Source organism: Mustela lutreola, chromosome 1, assembly GCF_030435805.1.
Source record: "Mustela lutreola isolate mMusLut2 chromosome 1, mMusLut2.pri, whole genome shotgun sequence".
Lineage (NCBI taxonomy): Eukaryota > Metazoa > Chordata > Mammalia > Carnivora > Mustelidae > Mustela > Mustela lutreola.
This window is the reverse complement of record NC_081290.1, coordinates 222,438,410-222,459,256: the sequence shown is the minus strand read 5'-3', so window position 1 is coordinate 222,459,256 and position 20,847 is coordinate 222,438,410. Positions and strand designations below refer to the sequence as shown.

Genomic DNA, 20,847 nt, shown 5'->3' with positions numbered 1-20,847 from the left:
GGGCTGAGGAGGGTCTGTGCATTGGTTCACGTGACTCTGAAACTAGGACTTGGGAGGAGAAGCTAGGAGATGGCCTAGAGAAGGAATTACTACTTTGTAGTTCTCATCAGCGGCACGCCATCTTCAGGAGAGAAGGTTCCCAGGAGCTGGCTGAATGCAGGTCAGGCACTGTTTCTCAAGCTTTGACCATGAGAAGGAGGAGGGGAGCAGTTTTATGATGGCAGTCGTGCCTTCTGAGATGTCCCTAAGGCAAAGGTGGGTCACAGAGAGCAACTAGTGGGGTAATGAGAGCTGGCAGTCCAGACCCATGGACGACATTGTGCCCTGAGCACTTCAGAGCTTCTGAGTTTGGTTGTGCTGGGAAAGCTGGTGGTCCCTCTGCAGGGGTTCCTTAGCTTTGTCCTACACTGAGGCATTGGCATTCTGTCAATGGATATTTTAGTCTCAGAATATATGCAAAGATCATACATAGACCATAGCAAGATCCTCTGAGTTTCAGAGTCGTGTGGTCCACTTCTAGTTTTGAGACTTCTAGACCTCATGTTTTAGAATAGTTACAGAAGGAAACAAAAAGTCAAAACCTCCTCTAGCTTCCCTCACCCTGAGTAAACATACTCATTGCTGGGGCGAATCTGGCTTTTGTGTAGTGCTACCATTAGTATGAAGACTGGTGAGACCGTGTCAGTATTAAAAATTGAGTAATTGTTGAAAGTTCAGGCCGGCATTGGGCTTGTAGCCTCAGTCAATGCCTTTCATTCTTTTTCTTAAAAAAAATTTAAAGACTTTATTTATTTGACAGAGAGAGAGAGAGAGAGAGAGAGAGAGAGTGGGAGAACACAAGCAAGGGGAGCAGCAAAGGGAAAAGGAGAAGCTGCCACTGAGTGGGGAGCCCTCTGCAGGACTCGATCCCAGGGCTCTGAGATCCTGAACGCTTAAACCACTGAGCCACCCAGCTACCTCCAGTCAATGCCTTCTTATGCTGTCTCTGCTCACTGCTGCCAAGCCCCAGGGACAGTGACAGGACACCTGGTGGAGGCTCCCATGGGCCCCCAGTGATGGCCAGGCTTCTATGACCAAGCTTCGTTTCCCAATTGACTGACCTGATTATGTGACAGTTAATGGTGAAGCAAAACATACTCTGCAGCGATTGCTTTAACGGCGAAATTCACTCTTTCCAAAGGAGGAATTTGTTTTGGTCCTTCAGCTGTCAGACCTATGCCGTCTAAATGTCAGTATGACACGGCATATGTTTAGCCTCGTGGGAAGAATTTAGAATATTATCTGGCAGATTCAGGTTCCTAAACCTGACATTTCTGGCATGTTCAGATCTCCGGAGCTGGTATATTTTGTGGCCCAGGGTACATGAATAATGACATCTCCTCTCCAATTGTGCCCTTTTTGGGTACTGTTAAGTATTAGATAAGAAAAAATTTTTTTTCTGTAATTTTAGTATCTCCTGGAATCTCACAATTTTGAAACTGGGGAATAGATTTTTTTCCACATAGATGTGAGGGTCTTAAAAAACCCATCTTTTTTCTTTTTAAAAAAATTTTATATATTTACTTGATGGAGAGAGAGAGCGTACAGGCAGGGGGAGCAGGAGAAGGAGAAGCAGGCTCCCCACAGAGCAGGGAGCTCAACATAGGGCTCGATCCCAGAACTCTGGATCATGCCCTGAGCCAGAGGCAGATGCTCAACCAACTGAGCCACCCAGGCATCCCTAAAAAACCTAGATTTTATTTTTAAATTTAATTTTTTATTTAAATTTTTAAATTAACATATAATGGATTATTAGCCCCAGGGGTACAGGACTGTGAATTGCCAGGTTTACATTTCACAGCACTCACCATAGCACATACCCTCCCCAATGTCCACAACCCAACCACCCTCCACCCTCTCCCTAACCCTCCCCCCCATCCCTCAGTTTGTTTTGTGAGATTAAGAGTCTCTTATAAAAAACCCTATCTTTTCATATATTGTTCACTCTTGGCCAAATCCTGATGAAAAGCAGGCAAGATAGTAACCGAAGTTAAAAATATGAAAAGGCACCACTTTGGGCTCCTCTCAGCACTGCCTGGGCTTCTCAGAGCAAACCTCCTCTAACTACACTTTAGCCCTGAAATCAGACAAATTTGATAAAAATAAAAATGGATGATTCTATTCTTTATGAAGCAAGACAAATTATGCTTTGGGAGAAAATAATTTGCTATAAAGTAGAAAATGTTTTAATATTTATATCTCATAATAAAACCATGACACGTTTATAAACACTCTATCAGGCATTCTTACAACGGGGCCACCGCTGACAACCAGAAACGCAATAAATATGCACAGACACACTGAGTATGAAATATACATCTTGATTTTATAATTGTGTGTGCTTTATTTTTTACACAAATGGAATGGAAGTGTCGAATATTTACACTTAACAGGAGTGTAAGCTGTGCAGTGTCTCTGTAAATTCCAGCCCAGGCAAGGAGAATTTCCCCCTCCCTCCCCTCCTGCACTACAGCTCGATGGAGAAACATCCTGTCAGAGAGAAGCACGAAACTGTCATATCGAAAGGATCTAACGGGTACAGCCTGGTGCACTCAGAATTTAAGACACACTTAGGAAACACAAATTCCGAAAGGAGAGAAGAAAAGTTTGCCATCCCATTGGGAGTCAACCTTGCCATTTGGTTGTCTGTCCTCACGAGTTGCTAGGGAGATTCCGTATTCCATCTTTTAGGTGATCTTTGTCTAACTCATCCACCTGTCTTAGCTTGTCCTCAGCTGCTACAAGAAACTGCACAGCTGTACAAGAAATGATTTCCAAAGCACAGTTTTCAGTGAGGAAGGATATTTACAGACTGGAGTGTGTGTGTGGGTTTCCATCCACATTCATTCATACCCAATGCAGTATGTGTATACAGGATATACATACCACATAGACCATACATACACACAGAAGTAAAATGCATATCCACAGAATTCTGTAGGGAGATCTCTGGCAAATCAGTTTGTCGGCATGTCACTCCAGATGCTTTCAGAGAAATGTCCCCGTTTCCCCCTGGGAGTGACGAATGACCACGATAAGCTTAGGAACTAGCTCGAGTCCTTGCCTTAAATACTTTTGTAGGAATTTAGGCAGGACCAAGACAGGAAAAAAAGAGATGTTATTTTACCAGCGAGTCTGTTCAATCTCACCAGAGCAATCACCAGCTGAAAAGCAGAGGGGGCTTCACATGAAAATGGGCGGGGCGGGAGGAGCTTTAAGTGGGAAAAAATGTCTCTCTCCAAACCAAGGCGATGGCATGGCTTCAATGAGAAGAATGAGGTTTGCTGTCAGAATGATTTTGGGGCCAGAGTCTGCCTTTGTAGAGAGGAAGTGTCCTTAGAGCCACAGGATGGTGCTGGGAGTGGGCTCACTGTGGACCAGCCTTCAGGCAGAGAGGCACCCAGGTGCCGCGGGGCCCAGAGCACTTGCATCGACACTGCGAGGGCAGTGGTGCAGGCTGGCTCGGTGAGGCGTGCTGGAGCTGGCTCCAGCCCGGGACCTCATGCTCAGCTTTGCTTTCTGGGCTGTGTAAGTGAAACGGTGACCCACAGGAACTGTGTCATCGGTCCAGTGTATGGACGTGCTGTCTGAATCAGCCATGAGCCCTTATAGGACAGAAAAATTTCAGAGTGGGGTATGGGTGAGGAGATGTTCAGAGGTGTGAGGAAGAAAAAGGACAGGAAAGGAGAGGGAAGGGGAAAAGAGACTGAAGGGGGTTAGAGAGACAGGAGAGTGAAGGGGAGGGAGTAATGAGAGACCACAGAAGGAATGTGGGGTAGACACTCCGGGTAGACAGGCCAGTGGGAGAAAAGGAGAGGTGCACAAAGAGAGAGATGGAATGAGACAGAAATGGAAGGGGGAGAGCAGAGGAAAAGAAGGAGGGAAAACCAGAGGTGAGAGCCATAGGAGTGGAGGGCTTTTCCCTGGCTCAGAGTCTGGAAGGGCTGGCAGTAGGATCTAAGACAGCTCACAGGCACCTGAGTGCGGCTTCGTAAAGCTGGGCTCACTGAGCAGACAGAGCCAAGCCAAGAACTTGGGGCTGAGGGGGCGAGGGCAGGGAGAGGCCGGCAAAGAAATGGCCAACAGATCCCGTGGGAGGAGAGCAAAAAACAAATGCCCCTGCAATTAGCTGACAAGTGCGATTTTGATTTTGGTAAAGCTGAGACCCCCGTGGTGCTACACATTGTACCAGAGCATGAAAAATAGCACCAGTGACACGATCTGGCACTTTTCCGAAAGGGCCCAGCATGGGAAGGTGACATTGCGCCCCCAGCAAGCCTTCAGATTGGAGAGAGCTCCGGACAAAGTTTGCAGTGTTAGCACCGGTCTGGCCCCAGGCTCCAAGTGCATTTGCACCAGATGTAATCTGGGTAACTTTCCTGCCATATCCGTACAATCATCATATTTGCTGCGAAATACACCAGTTCGTTGGAGCCCTAGAGACCTCAACATTGGGAAGCGCAAGACAACACAACAAATGGAGGTGTAAATTCTATAGGAAAAGACCCTCTCACCAATTCGCTTGGTGATTCTTCAAGCAAATATATATGTATATATATATTTATATAAATCTACATAAAAAAATCAGTGCAAATGCCAATTCTAATCTGGAAGCATCTACACTAGGAAAATAAATAATTATATTACTACAAAACCAAGGGTTGGTGGTTCAATTTGATTGTACTCAGCCACAGCAATACTTAATATTAAATGGAAAGCACATCACACGACCCGCGGAAACATCTACTCATTAATGACAGTCCTTTAAATAAATGGTTGCATGCTCAGTTGAGAAACCAAAGAAGTTAGTATGGTGGCCTAAAAATAGAGCTGGGATCAGGAATGGCATTCTGGTGGCAGAAAACTTCTGGCAGCAATATTGATGAAAGTAGGCCTTGATCTGAAACTGGCGAATTGCAGCCACGGACATACCTTTAACGTTTTGAGCATTCTGAGGAAGTCCCCCCAGATTTAACTTTCATCAGAGGGAAAATGCATTGCTAGCCCTTCCGTTGGCAAAGGCAGCCTCAAGACTATAGGTAGATGAATAATTTTGCATTTCTGTGTTTGTTTTGGTGACTGCAGCGAGGCAGACGGTGGTAGTTAGCTTAGCGTAAGATGAACAACACTTGGTTTTGGAAAGAGACCCTCATTCTGAGCTCCGATGTTCTTACTGGGAAGAAGCCCCATCACTGCTGATGGCTCTATCTCTCGCTCTCCCATGCCAGCCTGCATGCTGGTTTGCTGCACAGTGTGGCAGAATCCCTGCCAGGTCTGGATGTACCCCAGAAATAAGGCGATGGGGCTTAGTCTGGGCAGGCATAGAACCCAGTTGAGTGGTTATTGAGATCACCAAAAAGTCTCTCTCAAAACACCATGGGCACAAGCAATGCTGATGTCATCATCAGCTCTAAAGTGGGATATAGGCTTTGGGAGGTTTTTTAAATCATCATTATTATAATTGCTAAAAAATAAACTTGGTCCAGGTGCAGCCCCCAAGAAAGGCAGTTCAATTGGTTGAGCTCAAAGTTGTTAATTATCTTTCCTTGTGGTTCTCTTTGCCCTGTACACAGAAACAAAGTCTGCACCCCTCACCCCCCCCAACCAGATACTTCTCTCTTCCTCAAAGGAACAGTGCTTCTTGGGACAGATCTCTCCATGGCTCGATACCATCTCTGGCTGTCACAAAACCCTCAGTTACTTGTGAAACAGACAAAAAGAAAGTCCTAATTACTCATGGTTGGCCAAAATACTAAATGATCCTTTGAGAATTGCATGTATGTAACTAGGAACAAAGTTATTCAACTATTTGCATGGCAGGCCCAGGTTGTTTAACAAGATAAAAGCAAAAACGTCCCTTTAGATCATTTGAATGAGTTTGTCTCTGAAAGCCATCAGCTTAAAAATGCATTAACCAAAAGTCTTCCAAAAATACCCACAAGGGCAACTCATTAAGGGATGTGCTCCATGAGAGTGTGTTACTAATATGGAAGGGAGATCATGGGAGGTAAGTGAGGGAGAAGTCTTTGTCAGACTTTGGAAGGAACTCAGATGCTCTTAATGGATCATTGGCAACAAAAGGGAGAGTGCAACTTTCAGTTCTTGAATTTGATCATCTGCTGATAGTGCATACATTTAGTCTCTCAATTAGTCTTTACAAAATATTTCACAAAACTTTTTTAACCTATAGAAATTCGTTTCTATACATTTAATATATTTTTATTGTATAAATTATTCTCATCTTTAGTGCCTTCTTTCAGTTTATAAATGGCAAAATAGACAATAAACAATCATAAAGCTACCCTCAGTGAATCCCCTCCTCTCAGTGAGGTCAGTCCTCCATACACTTGTGAATTTTATGAAATGCTTGTCTTTGTAGATGCCAGTCAAAGAAACTACACACTTATCCTTCCCTGATATGCTATCTCCAAAGGGACTCCTTTCCTTTTTCCTTGTTTCTTTCTTTTGCTCGTTAAGAAATCAAAGAGTGTGCATAGTTATAAAATTCGAAGTGTACCAATTACAGATGTGGGTAATGGGAAGGTTGGTGAAGTTCAAGTGCTGGCAACTTTTCTTTAAAGCAAAAGACACAGAGAGCTCAGCAGCTAAATCAGCTCTGGACATCTGCTGGGGTGAGGAGGCTGCCCATCTCTTGGGCAGAAAGCCCATCAGAGGTTCATCCCTACACCTGGCACTTTGAGCAAACCAAAGCCTTCCTGCATACTGCAAAGTCTTTTCTGTCCCACCCTGTGGCCCCTCTGTTTCCTTCATGGCTTCACACAGTTTGTGTTGTACATTCATAAGAATTCACATTGACTGCAAAAACATAAATGCAACAAAAACATAAAAGCCTCCAAGTAGTATATTATATATATTTTTTTCTTCTAAATGCTCTTCTGTCATTGTCGGAGGTGCAATAGCTAATTTATAACTTTTCCTTTGAGGGAATCCAGATGAAAGGCCCAGACTGCTCTTCAATAACAAGCTTGCATTGATTATATATATCTTCTAAGGTGTCTCCTTGGACGATAGCTAGAACAAGAGCCAACACGCCACGGTTAGGAATCATTCCCTGCCTGGTGAAGAACACCCATCAATCACACAGCAGAAGCCCAAACCAGTGACAGATGAACTCATATGGAAGCTTTGTACGACTTTTCATTAGTAAGGAAGGAAAAGCGGGAAATTTACTTAAGCAAGGTCACGTCAGTGGGTAAAAGAAAAAAAAAATTGCTTTCAATGCATGTCCTGGATCAGGTAACAAATGCACCACAGTCTTTCTACCTTCTACATGTCTGTCTGTGGTTCTGGACAATGAATCACTTATGTATTTAAATTTCATGGGTGTCTACTCTGGGCTAAGTATGGATCAATTTTCAGACCGAAATCTCTCTGCTTATCAAAGAAAGCTGGCCTTTTATTCTATATACTCTATTTACCTTGGCACGTGCAGAAATTTAGACGTTTTTGACACAGGGAAATAATAAGGTTGTGGAGGCAACTTGAGTTAACCGCTCCAACCCCCAAACCCTTAATAGGAAACCCCACTCATTCTCCAAGTAATGTGGTAAGTTGATATTTTGCCATACCAGGGCTGCTCATAGTGAGAATGCCTTATGACAGCTACTTAGAAGAAACATAAATAAGAGGAAATATAAACAAACAGCTAACCCATGAATTACCTAGAATGCCAAGTCATCTGAAGCAGATTTAAGTGTATTTCATAACCTCCTCTGAACTAAAGATAGCTTATAGAGAGCTCTCCAACACATGCCAGTATTATCTATAGGACATGAGGGAATAACAATGAATTGCTACTGAAACATAGTTTAGATCTTCAAGAACAACCTTGAGAATTTATCTCGGAGTGTGAGCCACCAGTCAAAATGTGCATGACTGTGATCTGATGTTTATACCTGGATGTTCTTTCAGGATAAAACATGACTCATACCTTTGTTATTGATTGAAATTTTACTCAAGATTACCCGGTTCAAAATATTTGCAGATTGCTAAGCCACTGGCATTTTCATATTCTGAGTAGGACAAACGGTAAAGCATCTAACTTCTCATAAGGAAATTCAGAAGGAAATTTCTTGTTTTTAAACCATTTGTTGTAAGGCAATTTCCACACAGTTTGATCACTCTTTGGATTTGATCTGTGTTTCATGAACGTCATTAAGAATAGAGAATCAAGGATATCTGGTGCCAGAAAATCTTCCTCTATTCCCCAAACTTCATGTTTCCAAGGAAATATTAAAAAAGAAAATCAAAGTTTTGCCCTGGGACTTGACATGGAATCAATGAAAACAGATGTTCAACATCTCGTTCAACTGCTGCTAACGGGACGGAGACCAGCCCCTCACTGAGGCTGAGAAGGGAGCCCTGAGACCACATCTCAGTAGAGGCAGCGTTTTGGAAGTTCCCTAATTGAGCTCTAAAGGCTTCTTTTTCAAGTTTTCTGATGATATCAGAGAGATAGCTTAATGCCTAAAATCTTCTTTCTCCTCCTTCTCCTCTTCTAAAGGTAGGGAGAGAAGGGGGAGGGGCAAAGGGATTTCCAAGCGGGCTCCATGCCCCGCACAGAGCCCAATCCCAGGACCCAGAGATTTCACCTGACCAAAATCAAGAGTCAGATGCTTAACCTACTAAGCCACCAGGTGCCCCGTCTGAGAGCTTGAGAGCAGGAGACATCTCAGTGCCGTCTGTGGCTGGCTCATGCTTTAGCACAGGACCAGTGGGAACCCAGAGTTAGCTGCCTGTGAATCCAGAGTAGATGGAACCCAGAGTTCTGGATCAGATAGGTAAAGCAGAGGGAAATTAGGGTTTCTCAGTGGGACATTTTTAGGGCCCAGGTACACTAGGCCTGGAGCGCTCTCTAATACCGAAGGGCAGATAGTCAATCCTTTCTCACAGTATAAAGGTATATGAACTTACCTGTAAAATATTCTCCAAATTCTTGTTCTAGCTTAATTGCACGATCATAGGTTTTCTTGGCTTGTTCCTCTGTTAGACGCTTATTCATCTCCCTGGGAAAATAAGGGTTTGGTATTAGAGCACACAGGCATGTGCCAAATCCTGAAAAATTAAAATGTGTGGCAAAAATGAATCCTGCAGGAAGCACAATGTAATCTTACTAGCAGCTTCCTAGTCCTTATTTAGGACTCTTCTTGGCTGGAATAATTTCAGCAACAAGGACCCCCCTTCCAGAGGGCTCGCCCTCTCAGAGGGCAGCCTCTTGGTTTCACAAAGGCTGAACGTGTCTCTTTAGGACTTCCAGTCACTGGCCTCTGTGCCGTCCTCTGCAGTCACACAGAGGAGGACTAAACCCCTTCCCTCCATGACAGGCACTGGGGTCCTTAAATCAAGTGCTCATATATCTCTTGAGGCTACCACTCTCTCAGAATAAACTGTCCTACTTTCTTCATCTCTTCTCTCAATGGATGTGATTTCCAAATGCTCACCTTTCTGGTTACCCTTCCTTGGACTTTGTCCTAGACTGGCTTGACCTCTCTTAAACATGGGACGAAATCTCAAATGAAATCTTGTAGGGGTGGTCCGAGGTGGGGAGAGGAGATGGTGAGAAGGGAGGGGACATCCTCGCAATCTGTATTTCATCACATCTGAGAGAACTAGACTTGATTGTCGGCAGGGCCTGCCCTCCCGTGGAGTGCTCCGCTCCCCATTTTCCCCATGGGCTGCTGTTCATCTTCAGGGTGCAGCAGGAAGCGGGTGGAGTGGAGAAACAGAAAGGGCTTCCCGAGAATCAGAGAAAATGTGACAGGCCCCTTAGACATTGTGTCTTTCAGGTGGAAGGGGTCTTCTGCGGTTCTCCCGGCTCAACTTCTGCAAAGGGCGAGGCATATCTACTGCAACAAGAGCCCTGAACACCATCTGGTTTTTTGTTTGTTTGTTTTTGTTTTTTGTTTTTAAGACTTACTTATTTGAGAGAGAGAGCAGGGGGAGGGGCCAACAGACTCCCCGCTGAGCGCAGAGCCATCACCTGACCCTGAGATCTTGACCTGAGCAGAAACCAAGAGTTGGACATTTAACCAACTGAGCCACCCAAGTGCCCTCAACTTCATCTGCTTTTATAATCAAACAGCATTAGGAGGACTGGCTGAGGGAGGCGTGAATAAATGGACACAGAGAGAATGAAACAATCATGCTGGGACCAAAATACTTCTCAACAGATTATAAGCAATTAACCTCCATAGCAAACAAGGATAGAGGATCTTGGTAAAGAGTCTCCAATGTTAACTTGGTTTTGTTCTGATAGGAGAATGGGCTATAAAGGAATTATGCCTGGGATTTTCTCTCTCTCTGTCCCTTTCTTTCTCTTAGTCTGTCAACTCTTGCTGTATGTAGGTGCTGCTTAATCACTGTAAGAATATTTATTTATTTATTTTTTATTTTTTAAAAGATTTTATTTATTTATTTGACAGACAGAGATCACAAGTAAGCAGAGAAGCAGGCAGAGAGAGGAGGAAGGAGGCTCCCCGCTGAGCAGAGATCCCAATGCGGGGCTCGATCCCAGGACCCTGAGATCATGACCTGAGCTAAAGGCAGAGGCTTTAACCCACTGAGCCACCCAGGTGTCCCAAGAATATTTAAATCCAACCTCAAGGACAAACTGAGTGGGAAGGAAATGGAAAATAACTCAATCTACTGATTCCAGTGGTGGCTTTATCTTGCCATGTCCTCTAGGTGGTAAAAAATTTCTGCCTACCAAACTGTACTTCTTAAATAAAATTATATTGTCTTCCCATATTTTTTTCATCAAAGACATTTTATTAGTCAAAGACTGACAATGCTTGTCTCTGATCATCTTCTGAACAGCAGCGTGGCTGCTCCAGGCTGATAATAGCCTAGCCAAGGGCAGAGGTACTTTGGTTGGCCCACTGGGATACATCACAGGGGCACGTAGACTACTGAAAGCATTGCTGCCCTTGCGTGCCCCTGAGGGAGCCAGAGACTGGGGTGTGGGACAGGTGACTTTAGACCATGTCTCTGTGGCCTGACGTAATAAAGGGACTTGAGAAGGTAAAAGAGAAAATCTGAAGTCAGATCCAAAGTTTTGGGGTTCTTTTAAAACCAACTTTTAGTCAAACAGACTTTGCATTATACCGAGACTTTCCCAAGGGGCTTATTTGGGGAAAAAATTTAAAAAACTGAAGTGAGACATTAACATGATTCTTGACAGGATCTGATGGCTGCAACAGAAAAAAAAAAATAGGAATTTTCTGAACTCTTGATGTTGAGATAAACTCATCTTGTCCCGAGGGATGGTATCTGCGATTCTCCTCCCAAACAGCACTCATCCTAGAAGCTGTGAGTGAATGTCACCCTTGGGTCCGGAAGATGCTGGGCTAAACCCAGGGATATTTTTCATAGAAAGACAGGATTTTGCTCCAGATGTCAGGAAACCATGTGGCTCTGGATCTTCCTTGACATTCTTGGCTCATGCTAGCCTGTGTTCTCTGAATTCTCTTTGCACTTACTGTAACCATCACTGAATTTCCATTTTTACCCTCTAGCACCTCATCTATTATATTCCTTATCTCCGTATTTAATCTGTGAGTTCACTGAGGGCGGAGACCAGGACCTGTTTATCAGTGTGTGTCATGGAGCCTGGCTCAAGACTTCTTTGTTGAATGAGTAAATGAATGAATGAATCATTTATGTTGACAAATCAACATAATTATGATACGGTTGAAGACAGAAGAAAACATGGGCCACCATGGGAGCAAGAAGGTAAAAGCAGACTGGGGCTGGCAAGGTGAAGAGACACAGGAAAGCTTCCCACTGCCATGGGGTGGGGTGAGGCACAGAGGTCACCTGGTGGCACACTATAAAAAGAACATCTCTTTCCTCCAGAGCCTTGATTTTTATGCTTCCCTGAAGAGTCAGCTATGTATGTGCTAATAAGCTCTGTGGTTTGATGTAGATGATGCACTTGAGAAATACCGTGTGTCATGATGTATCAATGCCTACATGCGACAGCTGCCATGCCTTTGTTCCGGTTGACCTGGTATTCACTCCTCCCCGGGGAATGGGCAAACCATGCCTGCTTTCTTCTGAAATAAAACCCTTGGAAAAGAGGGAGCTGGAAAGTAAACATCCAGCCTATCATAATAGGATCCCATCAGTTTGAATGTCACTGTTACTGCACTTGAGACTCAAGAATATGGCTGCAGCAAATTATTTCAGATTCACGGTCCTCGTTGTGGAATCCAGCCATCGGTATGTTTAATTTTCCTTGGCAATAAGTGGCTGTGACAGTGACCCGAGGCAAAACTGAGTAAGTCATCTCATAGTTGTGGATGGAAGGAGACCTTCTCCTACCGAGCACCAGATGGGAATGTCTCCCCAATGTCACATGGAGTCAAGTGTGCAACTGCTGTTTCTCCCTCAGGCCTCACCTCCCTGGGAAGCCATTTATCCCACTGCGTATTTATGACGTGAAAACTTACTCTTCAGTTTTCTGAAACAGGCCTTTAAGGTCCTGTAGCCAGGAGGTGAGGGCCATTTTTCTATTCTTCTTCCTAATGTTAGCATTGTTAATAATACTTATGAGGCTCTTTACAGATTATAAATCACTTTCACATAATGAAATGTGTGGTTGCTTAAATTATTGTACCCTAGATGAGGAGAGATTTCAAGAATGCTATCAGGTATAATACTACCCAGAACCAGTATTTTATCATCAGCACATATTTTTCTCTGGGCAAAGCTCTGGACATTATAAGTTAACACCTAAATTCTCGGGGCAGAAAGTACTGTCCGTGACCCTGTGGTAAGAACCTTTGTCCATCTTTTATTTATGGGAACATATTCTGCTTTTAAGACACCTCTCCGGCAACTTCCCCAGAGACAGTGGATTTAACTTAATTCTCTTAGGCTGTAGTTGCAGCTGCTGTAGTTTACTGTTTCTTTACTCCGGGATGAGATGTGGAACAGCTGGCTGATACCTTCTGCAAGTAATTGTTTCACCTCTGGGACTAAGTAATTTCCTTTTTTGTGTGTGTTTTTTCCACATGCACTGTTTTCTAGGACTCTGTGGCTCACTTCTGAATCCTGTCAAACACTAAGATCTCGAGGCCCAAATGGAGGCACATTTGAGCAAAGCTCTTGCCAGCACACACACCAGCATTATCTCTTGTGACTTCCTGGAAAGGTAGTTTATGTGTTTTACGATGACAAAATAGTTTTATTCCTTTTACAATGCAGTAACTTGAAAATTTTCACAGTCAGAGCAGCTACTGCTTATGGAGTGCTTACTATATGGGGGGCTTCGTATTCATGTTCATGTTTAACCTTTATACCAGCTGTGAGGTACATATTATTAATGTGCCTAGTTTACAGGAGAGGAACTACATCTCAGCGAGGTCAAGCAACTTGTCTGAGGTGACATTAATCAATCAGAAGAAGCAAAAGGGAAAAGGAAAGAGAAAAACCAAACCTAGCCCAACCAATTTTCAAGTCCCTGCTTTCTGGCTATGGCAGCCTCACATTTGTATGGGAGTTGTCTAGAAAGCAGTGTGAACAATTTCTAACAAATCGCCACTGAAAATATGTTACTTTCTAGTCTATCTAGGAGTATTTCCCCAATTTATTTAGTGGCTTTTAAAGAAAGCTTTTTGCCAGTCCTCTGAAAAAGAAAAACCACACACAGAAAATCTGAGTCATACATTTTTGCCTTATTCATAAACGTGAACCAGTATGGAGCTACTGCTTTAAGTTATAGATGTGTTCCTGCTATGGCACTAAGAAAACTCCCTTTTTAAGGATAGTGGTCTACATACAGGAGGTTTTCATTAAGGAACAGAAGAATTCTATGCTAGAACTAAATGAAATATCAATAGAAAGAGTCTAAAACATTGTCTTCTCCTTCTAGAAAAACCCACATGTTTAAAAAGATTTAATAATGAACTGCTCTCAGAAGAAAGAGACAAGCAAAGATGATTGCTTCCTACCATTTGAAAGCCAAAACAAACCAACTTACCTTCATAACAACAAAATGAAACAAACAAAAAAATCACACACACACACACACACACACACACAGGAACCAACTTGTGAAATGAACATTAAAATCAAGAAACATTACTGAAGACATGTTAGGGGAATACTGACATTATGCCTCTAGTGGTTCAAAAACACTTCCACATTTTTTTTTTTCAAAAAGGAACTGCTTTAAAAAAAAAAAAAACAATAGCACTTCTGACTTCTAAGCACTTATGACCAAGAGCTGTCAGCAATGTGCTGTGTCGCATGGAACAGGCGGTGGGTGACAGCCTCCCGTGCCCTCCACTTACATCAAAGGTTCCAGAGATTTGGGCTTAATGAAGATGGCAATGGGATAGAGCTGGGCAACTTGTAACCGTTTGATAGCATTTCCTGACACGTCAAGTATACAGTGTTTGCCCTGGTAGAAAGAGAAGAAAAATATGGAGTTAATCCAGAAAGAGGGACAATAACCCAACCAAAACAAACAACAAAACGAAAAGTGAGTATGTTTTCAAGGAATGTAAGGGATACTGAATCTCTAAAGGCTGAAATAAGATCTTTGCAAAGCATAAATAAAGGCTGATATTCAGGATCATCCCTGAATGCTTCTACAAGTCCCTTACTAAGTACCTGCCATGGCCATAGAGATTTCACAGGAGTTACCTCAGCTTAAGTTTCTTAAATAAATACCTGATCTTTTGCACAAAGATGGTATGTAGCCTTATGTAATGTGATTGTGTCCACTCATGAAGCTCTCATAAACCATCTCTGAAGATAACCATCAACAAGAAATCCCCAAATCTATGAGGGGCGTATTACCAGCCACATTTTACAGAAGATACGACTAAAGCTTAGAAATAATAAGTAACTTGCCCAAAGTCTCAGTGCCAGAAAAACTCAAAGTCAAGTCTTGAACACTGACAGAACTGTTGGTTGGAATAGATACCTCATTCTCTTATCCTGACCGATGTTAAATCTGGAGGAATAGTAAGCATGTGAATTTGGAACAATCCCACAGATATTTGCTGAATGCTTCTTGTATCCTGCCTGGATATGCTCAGTCTAGTACAGCTGAGGACGGACACAAAGAGTTTTCACTATTACATCCTTAAATTTCTCGTTTGTTACATGAAAACCCTATTGCAGGTAACACGCATGCCTCATTTAACTGGGTTTCCACTGCAATGCGTGCTGAGAGCAAGGAGTTGCTTTATAAAATATTTTGGGAAAAGTAGATACATTTGGCAAACATCATATTCTAACTCCTGGAGAAAAATGGCTTCCTTACCCTGCGGCCCGAAGAACTTTAAAAAAGAAGAGAAAAAGGATATTGTGCAGATAGGAACAGTCCTAAATCAACAGTAGGGGATTAAAAACTTTCTATGAATACTCATGCAAAAACAAAGAGACCAGTGAATACTTGAGCTCTTATAGGAGACATATACTAAGATGGTTCAAATCCTGTATCACTTAAGCAATAAATTCCAAGTTTGCTCTCTGTGAAATGCAACAGCTAAACAACATGTCTAAATGCTGTTCAATTATTCTCTGGCCAGAACATTTCAAGTTAAAAGAGGCTATATTTACATGTTCAAAGGGCAGAATAGACAAAAGCATTCAGGAACTGGTTAGAAACAACATGATAGAGCTTAAAAAACCTAACTTTTGAGAGAAAGGAGGAGATGCAGCTTACTGTATTCTCAAATAGCCCTTAAAATTTCTTGTTTAATTTTTTACCAGTACATGAAAAGGCTATGTCAAATCACATAAAATCAACCCAACAAATATTAATTATATAACAAACAGGATCGGCTCTTAACTCTTTTCTCCCACGAAACTGATCCTCTGTGTTGACAGATTAGGATCTCTCTATAAGCAGTACTTAGAGCCACACTCAAGTGTCTTCCTATCCTGTTCTCTCTTGAACATTCTCTTCTCTTCCATGCCCTTGAAATTAACAATGGGAAGGGTATGGTGGTATTCACACCTCCTCTCAGCTAGAATTTCTGCCAGCTGGAAGCTAGGCCCTAGCCCTCTTCATCTACTTACCCCTCCCCCAGGACGGTCCTGAGGGCCCCAAGTTTTCAGGGAAATGAAATGAAACTCCTGCTAACAAAAAGAATTGAAGACCTTGATTTAAACAACCAAGAGTACTAAAGCTTCCTTAACACATTCAATGTTGTTTACCGGGGCCAAAGATAAGTGCGTCAAGGACAAAGTGAATCTCCATCAACTTCAAGCTGTTACTTGCCTTTAGGTTTATAACCCTCTCCTCCCCACAAGTCAGTCAGCATACCTTATTGAGATTAGAACAAAGATTAATGACCTTGCTCTAAAGTCATTCTCCGCTTAGAGGTCTTAAAAGGAATATTTAATCAAAATTTACAACTGCAATTAGGAAAGAGTAATGACCAAAGATGGAGTTTGCCCCTCGGGAGCCTTCTTTAAGGGAGGTGTAAGATGATTGGCGGACATACCCTTTCTGCTACGAATCTCACAGACTGCACACTGGTTCCATATAAGTTGTCATTGTACTGGCCAGCTTCTATGAACTTGTGATCTTGGATATCTTTCTCCATTTGTTCTCTGGAAATGACAAAGTGGTAGTCTCTGCCATCTACCTCATAGTCACGCTTTGGCCTCGTGGTATCTTTATAAAACAAAAATAATATAAATATATAAATATATATAAAATAAATATAAATAAAGGTAATTTATATTTATAAACAGCATTTATACCTCTTCTCTTCACCATACCCTCAACATAGATATACAGAATACGTAATATGGAGGACCCTGACGTAATGACAGGTACTGGTTAGCCTCCCACTGTAAGCAACTACAAAACTAGACAAAGTGTATGGAGTAGCTACTGTCAGGCATCAGAAGATAGATAAGACAGACAGCACAGGGCTGTGACCTTGAGACTGGAGATGCACACGAGGGGAACTCTCCATTTACTTCACCTCCATTTCCAAGTGGAGGGTCTATAACTGAAGAAGGTGATTTGCCAGTAAGTTATTAACAGCCAGAACAAAAACACAATATTCTACAAAGAAAGATAACCGAATCCAGACTCTCAAAAATGTAGTCTCACCATAAAAAATTAGACAAGCAAAAAAGCAGGAAAATTTGTCATATATCCAGGAGAGAAAAACTGGACAAACAATAAAAACATATTTAGGGATTTGAAAGATGTAATACGAGATCATAAAGTCATCAACTCTAACCATGGTTAGAGATAACTGAAGTTCTTAGTAGAAAGAAAAGGGAAAACAAACCTATCAGTATAAATAAAAGATGTTCAACTATTTCCAATCTTTGACTCAGCTATTTTCTTCCTAGGAATCTATCTTAAAAAATTATCAAAGCTTCAGATAAAGTTTTATCCTTAAAGATGTTCAATATATTAATTTATAAATTATAAATAACTATCAAATAATTATAATTATACTTTAATTATAATTCATAAGAGTGAAAAGGAGAGACAACCCAAATACCCATAAATGAGGAATGATTATGACATAATAATCATTTAAGATATTTACATAAAACTTTAAATAATGTTAAGTCAAAGAAACTGTATATATCTAATATGTACCCAATCAGAGGAGAGAATGCATGCATAGAAAGAAGAAAAAGGCAAAAATCTATGAAAATATTAACAATGGTATTATCTCTGGATACTCTGAAAGTCTGTTTATTTTTAATTTTCTAGCTTAACTTTTTTGCCCGCATTTTCCAGGTTTTGTACAATGAACATATATTGAACATCATAAAACAGTGCTAATAATTAAAACAAAAGAAAGAGTGCCAGGTGGAGGGGAAAGTGGGAGTGGTCATTAAGGACTGTCTGGGGTTTTTCTTTCTAAGGTGGAGGGATGCACAGGAGGCTGCTATGAATGGAGTAGGCTTTGACCCGATCATTTCTGTCTGGTCTCTTTCTCAAGATAGGCTCTTTGGCAGGATCTCTTCCCAGAGTCTTTGCCGGTAACAATTTCTTGAGATACAGCAATCATCCTAGTTCCAAGAGATTCCCACTATTCTTAGTTATTCTGGATGACATCTGCAGTGCTGAAATGTACAAGACACTTCAAAGCATGAAGCTTCAAAGATGTACAGAGAGGAAGAAATATTTGTTGGGATAGGTTTAAGAGCTCAGTTGTCTAATAAGTTGAAATTCCTTTGGAGGGGGGTGTCTGTTTAAACACACACACACACACACACACACACACACACACACACAGAGCAGAAGGCCTCTCCGTACTTTTATGTGATGCCATGGGAGTAGGGGTGAATGGGAAGGTGCGGTGTGCAGAGTAGGCAGAGCAGACAGACTCTTAGGGGGATACACTTAGTGGGACCAGGAGACCCGTGATCCTCCATCAGGGCAAGAAAGCAGATTAAAATCCGTGATGGCCTAGAGGGTAGATGAAAGTTTTACACTAGGCTTCTTGTCTTCATCCTCTCATATTCTAGCACTGTTACCAGCCATGGAAAAGGCTGTTTTGTTTTGGGATTGACACATGGCCCTAAGCCATCCTGAGATGATTTTAATACATGGCTTTGTCTCTGATCTCTCTTATTCTATGGGAAAAGAAGCTTCAGTGAGATTTCTATCAGTTTATAAGAACATTCTAACGCCTGTCAATAATTCTATGCTCTTTTAAAGGCCATGGGAGTTACAGGATGAAAAGATTCATCCTGCCTTCTGGGGGACCACAGTCAGTTTGGAGGACGTATTATACTCACTAAATAGGGAGTACACAACAGCACTGATGAAAAGTGTTAAGCAGAGACAATTAAATAAGATGCTCAGATTAAAAAAAAGATGTTCAGATAATAGGTAACTGATAGTATTTGAATCACTGAAGACACCATTGAGGAACAGAATTACACTTTATTGTCTCAAAGGAAGAGAGCTTTTCTTGCAGTGAAAAGAGAAATGATACTTACGAGGCACACAGGAGCCAAACTTGTCAGGGAATTCAGATATCAAGTCGTCATTGATCCGATCCTTCATGGGGCCCAGGATAATCACTGGCCGGGTATAGTTTACTGCAGAGAGGGAAAGATCCAAATGAGGGGGAAAGACGTGGACAGGACCACACAACTGCTCTGCCCAGGTGAGTCTTAAGGTGAAATTACCAAACAGAACCGCTGAGGGCTTTACATCATTGTGTAAGTTGCCCGTACAGCCTTGCAGGAGAAATTGGTGTTTAACACTCGGTATGCTGGCTGTGCGTACTTTCTGGAATTTAGCAACAGGGAAAAGCAACTGCAGGATCTGTCAATGAAAAGAAATGTTCGGAGGGGTTTTGCTTACTCTTAAGTTATGCCTACACAATGTCAAAACAACTACTGAATTTAGTCAATTGCGTGGGAGAAAAAAGATTCCAAAGTAGCTCTCTGGCCATTGTTTAGATAACGACTTTAAGAAGTAATTGTTAGCATAATGACACCTTATGTTTTTATAATTTGTTTTCCTCAGCTCAAAATGCTCCCTATTATAGCTCTGCTAGAGTTTTCCCAATTTCTGTGCAACACGAAGGCAGAAGGAACTCTAAAGTCCATTTGGTACCATTCCTCCTCCAACTCTTGAATTTTCTCTGCAATATCCTTGTCCATAGCCATTAGCCTCTGTATAAAGGCCTCCCAGAAAAAGAAATGGAGCCGCCTAGAGGATGGCTTGTATCTTAGGTCGGGTCGGCCAGAAAGCCTTTCTCAATACTGAGCTGAGACATCAGTCTCCCAGGAGATTTTATCCATTTGTCCTGTAGGTGGGGCTGTTTAGTGACTCGAAGGTGCTCCTTCCACTCAGGACCACTCATCTGGAGGACTGCCCCTTCCTCCTGGGAGCTGCCCCTGTCCCTGGTTAGCAGGGAAGTTGTTCGTGCCAAAGAGAGAGCACAATCTGGGCTGGGGACAGTCGGATATTAAGCACAGCTCATCCTCCTTAATCCTTCACTCTTTGGCTCCTCTAATGGTGTCACCTGATATGGCCTGGAAATCAGGAACCAGAGCATGCTGGGAAACTTACTTTCCTGCCTTGTGACAGGCTCATAAGAAAGAATGAAGTCTTCTTGCCCTCCTGAGAAGAGAAGAAAGGAAAATTACAGTGAACTAACAACCAGTCATATCCCACAGATCCCAGCCACAAGCCCTGCTCTGAAATACAGGGAACAGACACAATTCAGGGTTCATTTTCCTTGCTTGCTCTCCTGGAGCCATTCCAAAAATCCCTCCATCCTCATAAAACTCCAGCACTATGATAATATCAGGTTCTCGAAGGTTATAACTATCGGTCATGATGGAGACTAGCCACCTGCAGTTCACCAGAGCAGTGACCTTTGAGACTGCCTTCTGTCTGACACTGAGGAGTAGAGCTCCTATTACTTACACTTAAAATGAAACCATTTAGTTCAAGCTCATCCAATAGTTTGCTGCTAAATTATCAGAATTTCTGGACCTTTTATTTCATCTTCTATTTTATTTCCCAAAGAAGCATATTGGCCAAAAGCAAGTGTCTGCTTGGTTCATTTATGTGACAAGAACTCCATCAGCATAAACCTCAGGACACTGAAGATTTTATTCTACTGTTAATTCATCAGGAAAATGCTGGGTCAGTTCCGGAAGATAAAAAATTTGAGGAGGACCTTAAATCACTGATCAGAATGGCTACTACATCTAGTCTATCATCTTTGGAAAGAGAACTGAGGAAGATAATGCAGTAAAAGTGTCAGGCCCTCCAGTGACATTTGCTACAAGCCTTCTGATTCAAGGGGGCCTCAAGTCAACTGA

At 42.2% G+C, this 20,847-nt stretch overlaps 1 protein-coding gene across 21 annotated transcripts in view; it reads right to left on the bottom strand.

The window, feature by feature from the left end:
• Nucleotides 1-3,866: 3,866 nt before the first annotated feature.
• DLG2 (discs large MAGUK scaffold protein 2) overlaps nt 3,867-20,847 on the bottom strand; it is a 1,588,988-nt gene continuing 1,572,007 nt past the window's right edge. For all 21 annotated transcript variants that reach the window (XM_059187674.1, XM_059187632.1, XM_059187635.1 and 18 more), the window contains 6 exons: nt 20,087-20,137; nt 19,003-19,104; nt 16,524-16,696; nt 14,355-14,464; nt 8,974-9,065; nt 3,867-7,071 (listed from right to left, as the gene is read on the bottom strand). In XM_059187674.1, the coding sequence (XP_059043657.1) occupies nt 6,965-7,071; nt 8,974-9,065; nt 14,355-14,464; nt 16,524-16,696; nt 19,003-19,104; nt 20,087-20,137 (635 nt within the window). In that variant the 3' untranslated portion in view covers nt 3,867-6,964. The remainder of the gene's footprint in view (nt 7,072-8,973; nt 9,066-14,354; nt 14,465-16,523; nt 16,697-19,002; nt 19,105-20,086; nt 20,138-20,847) is intronic.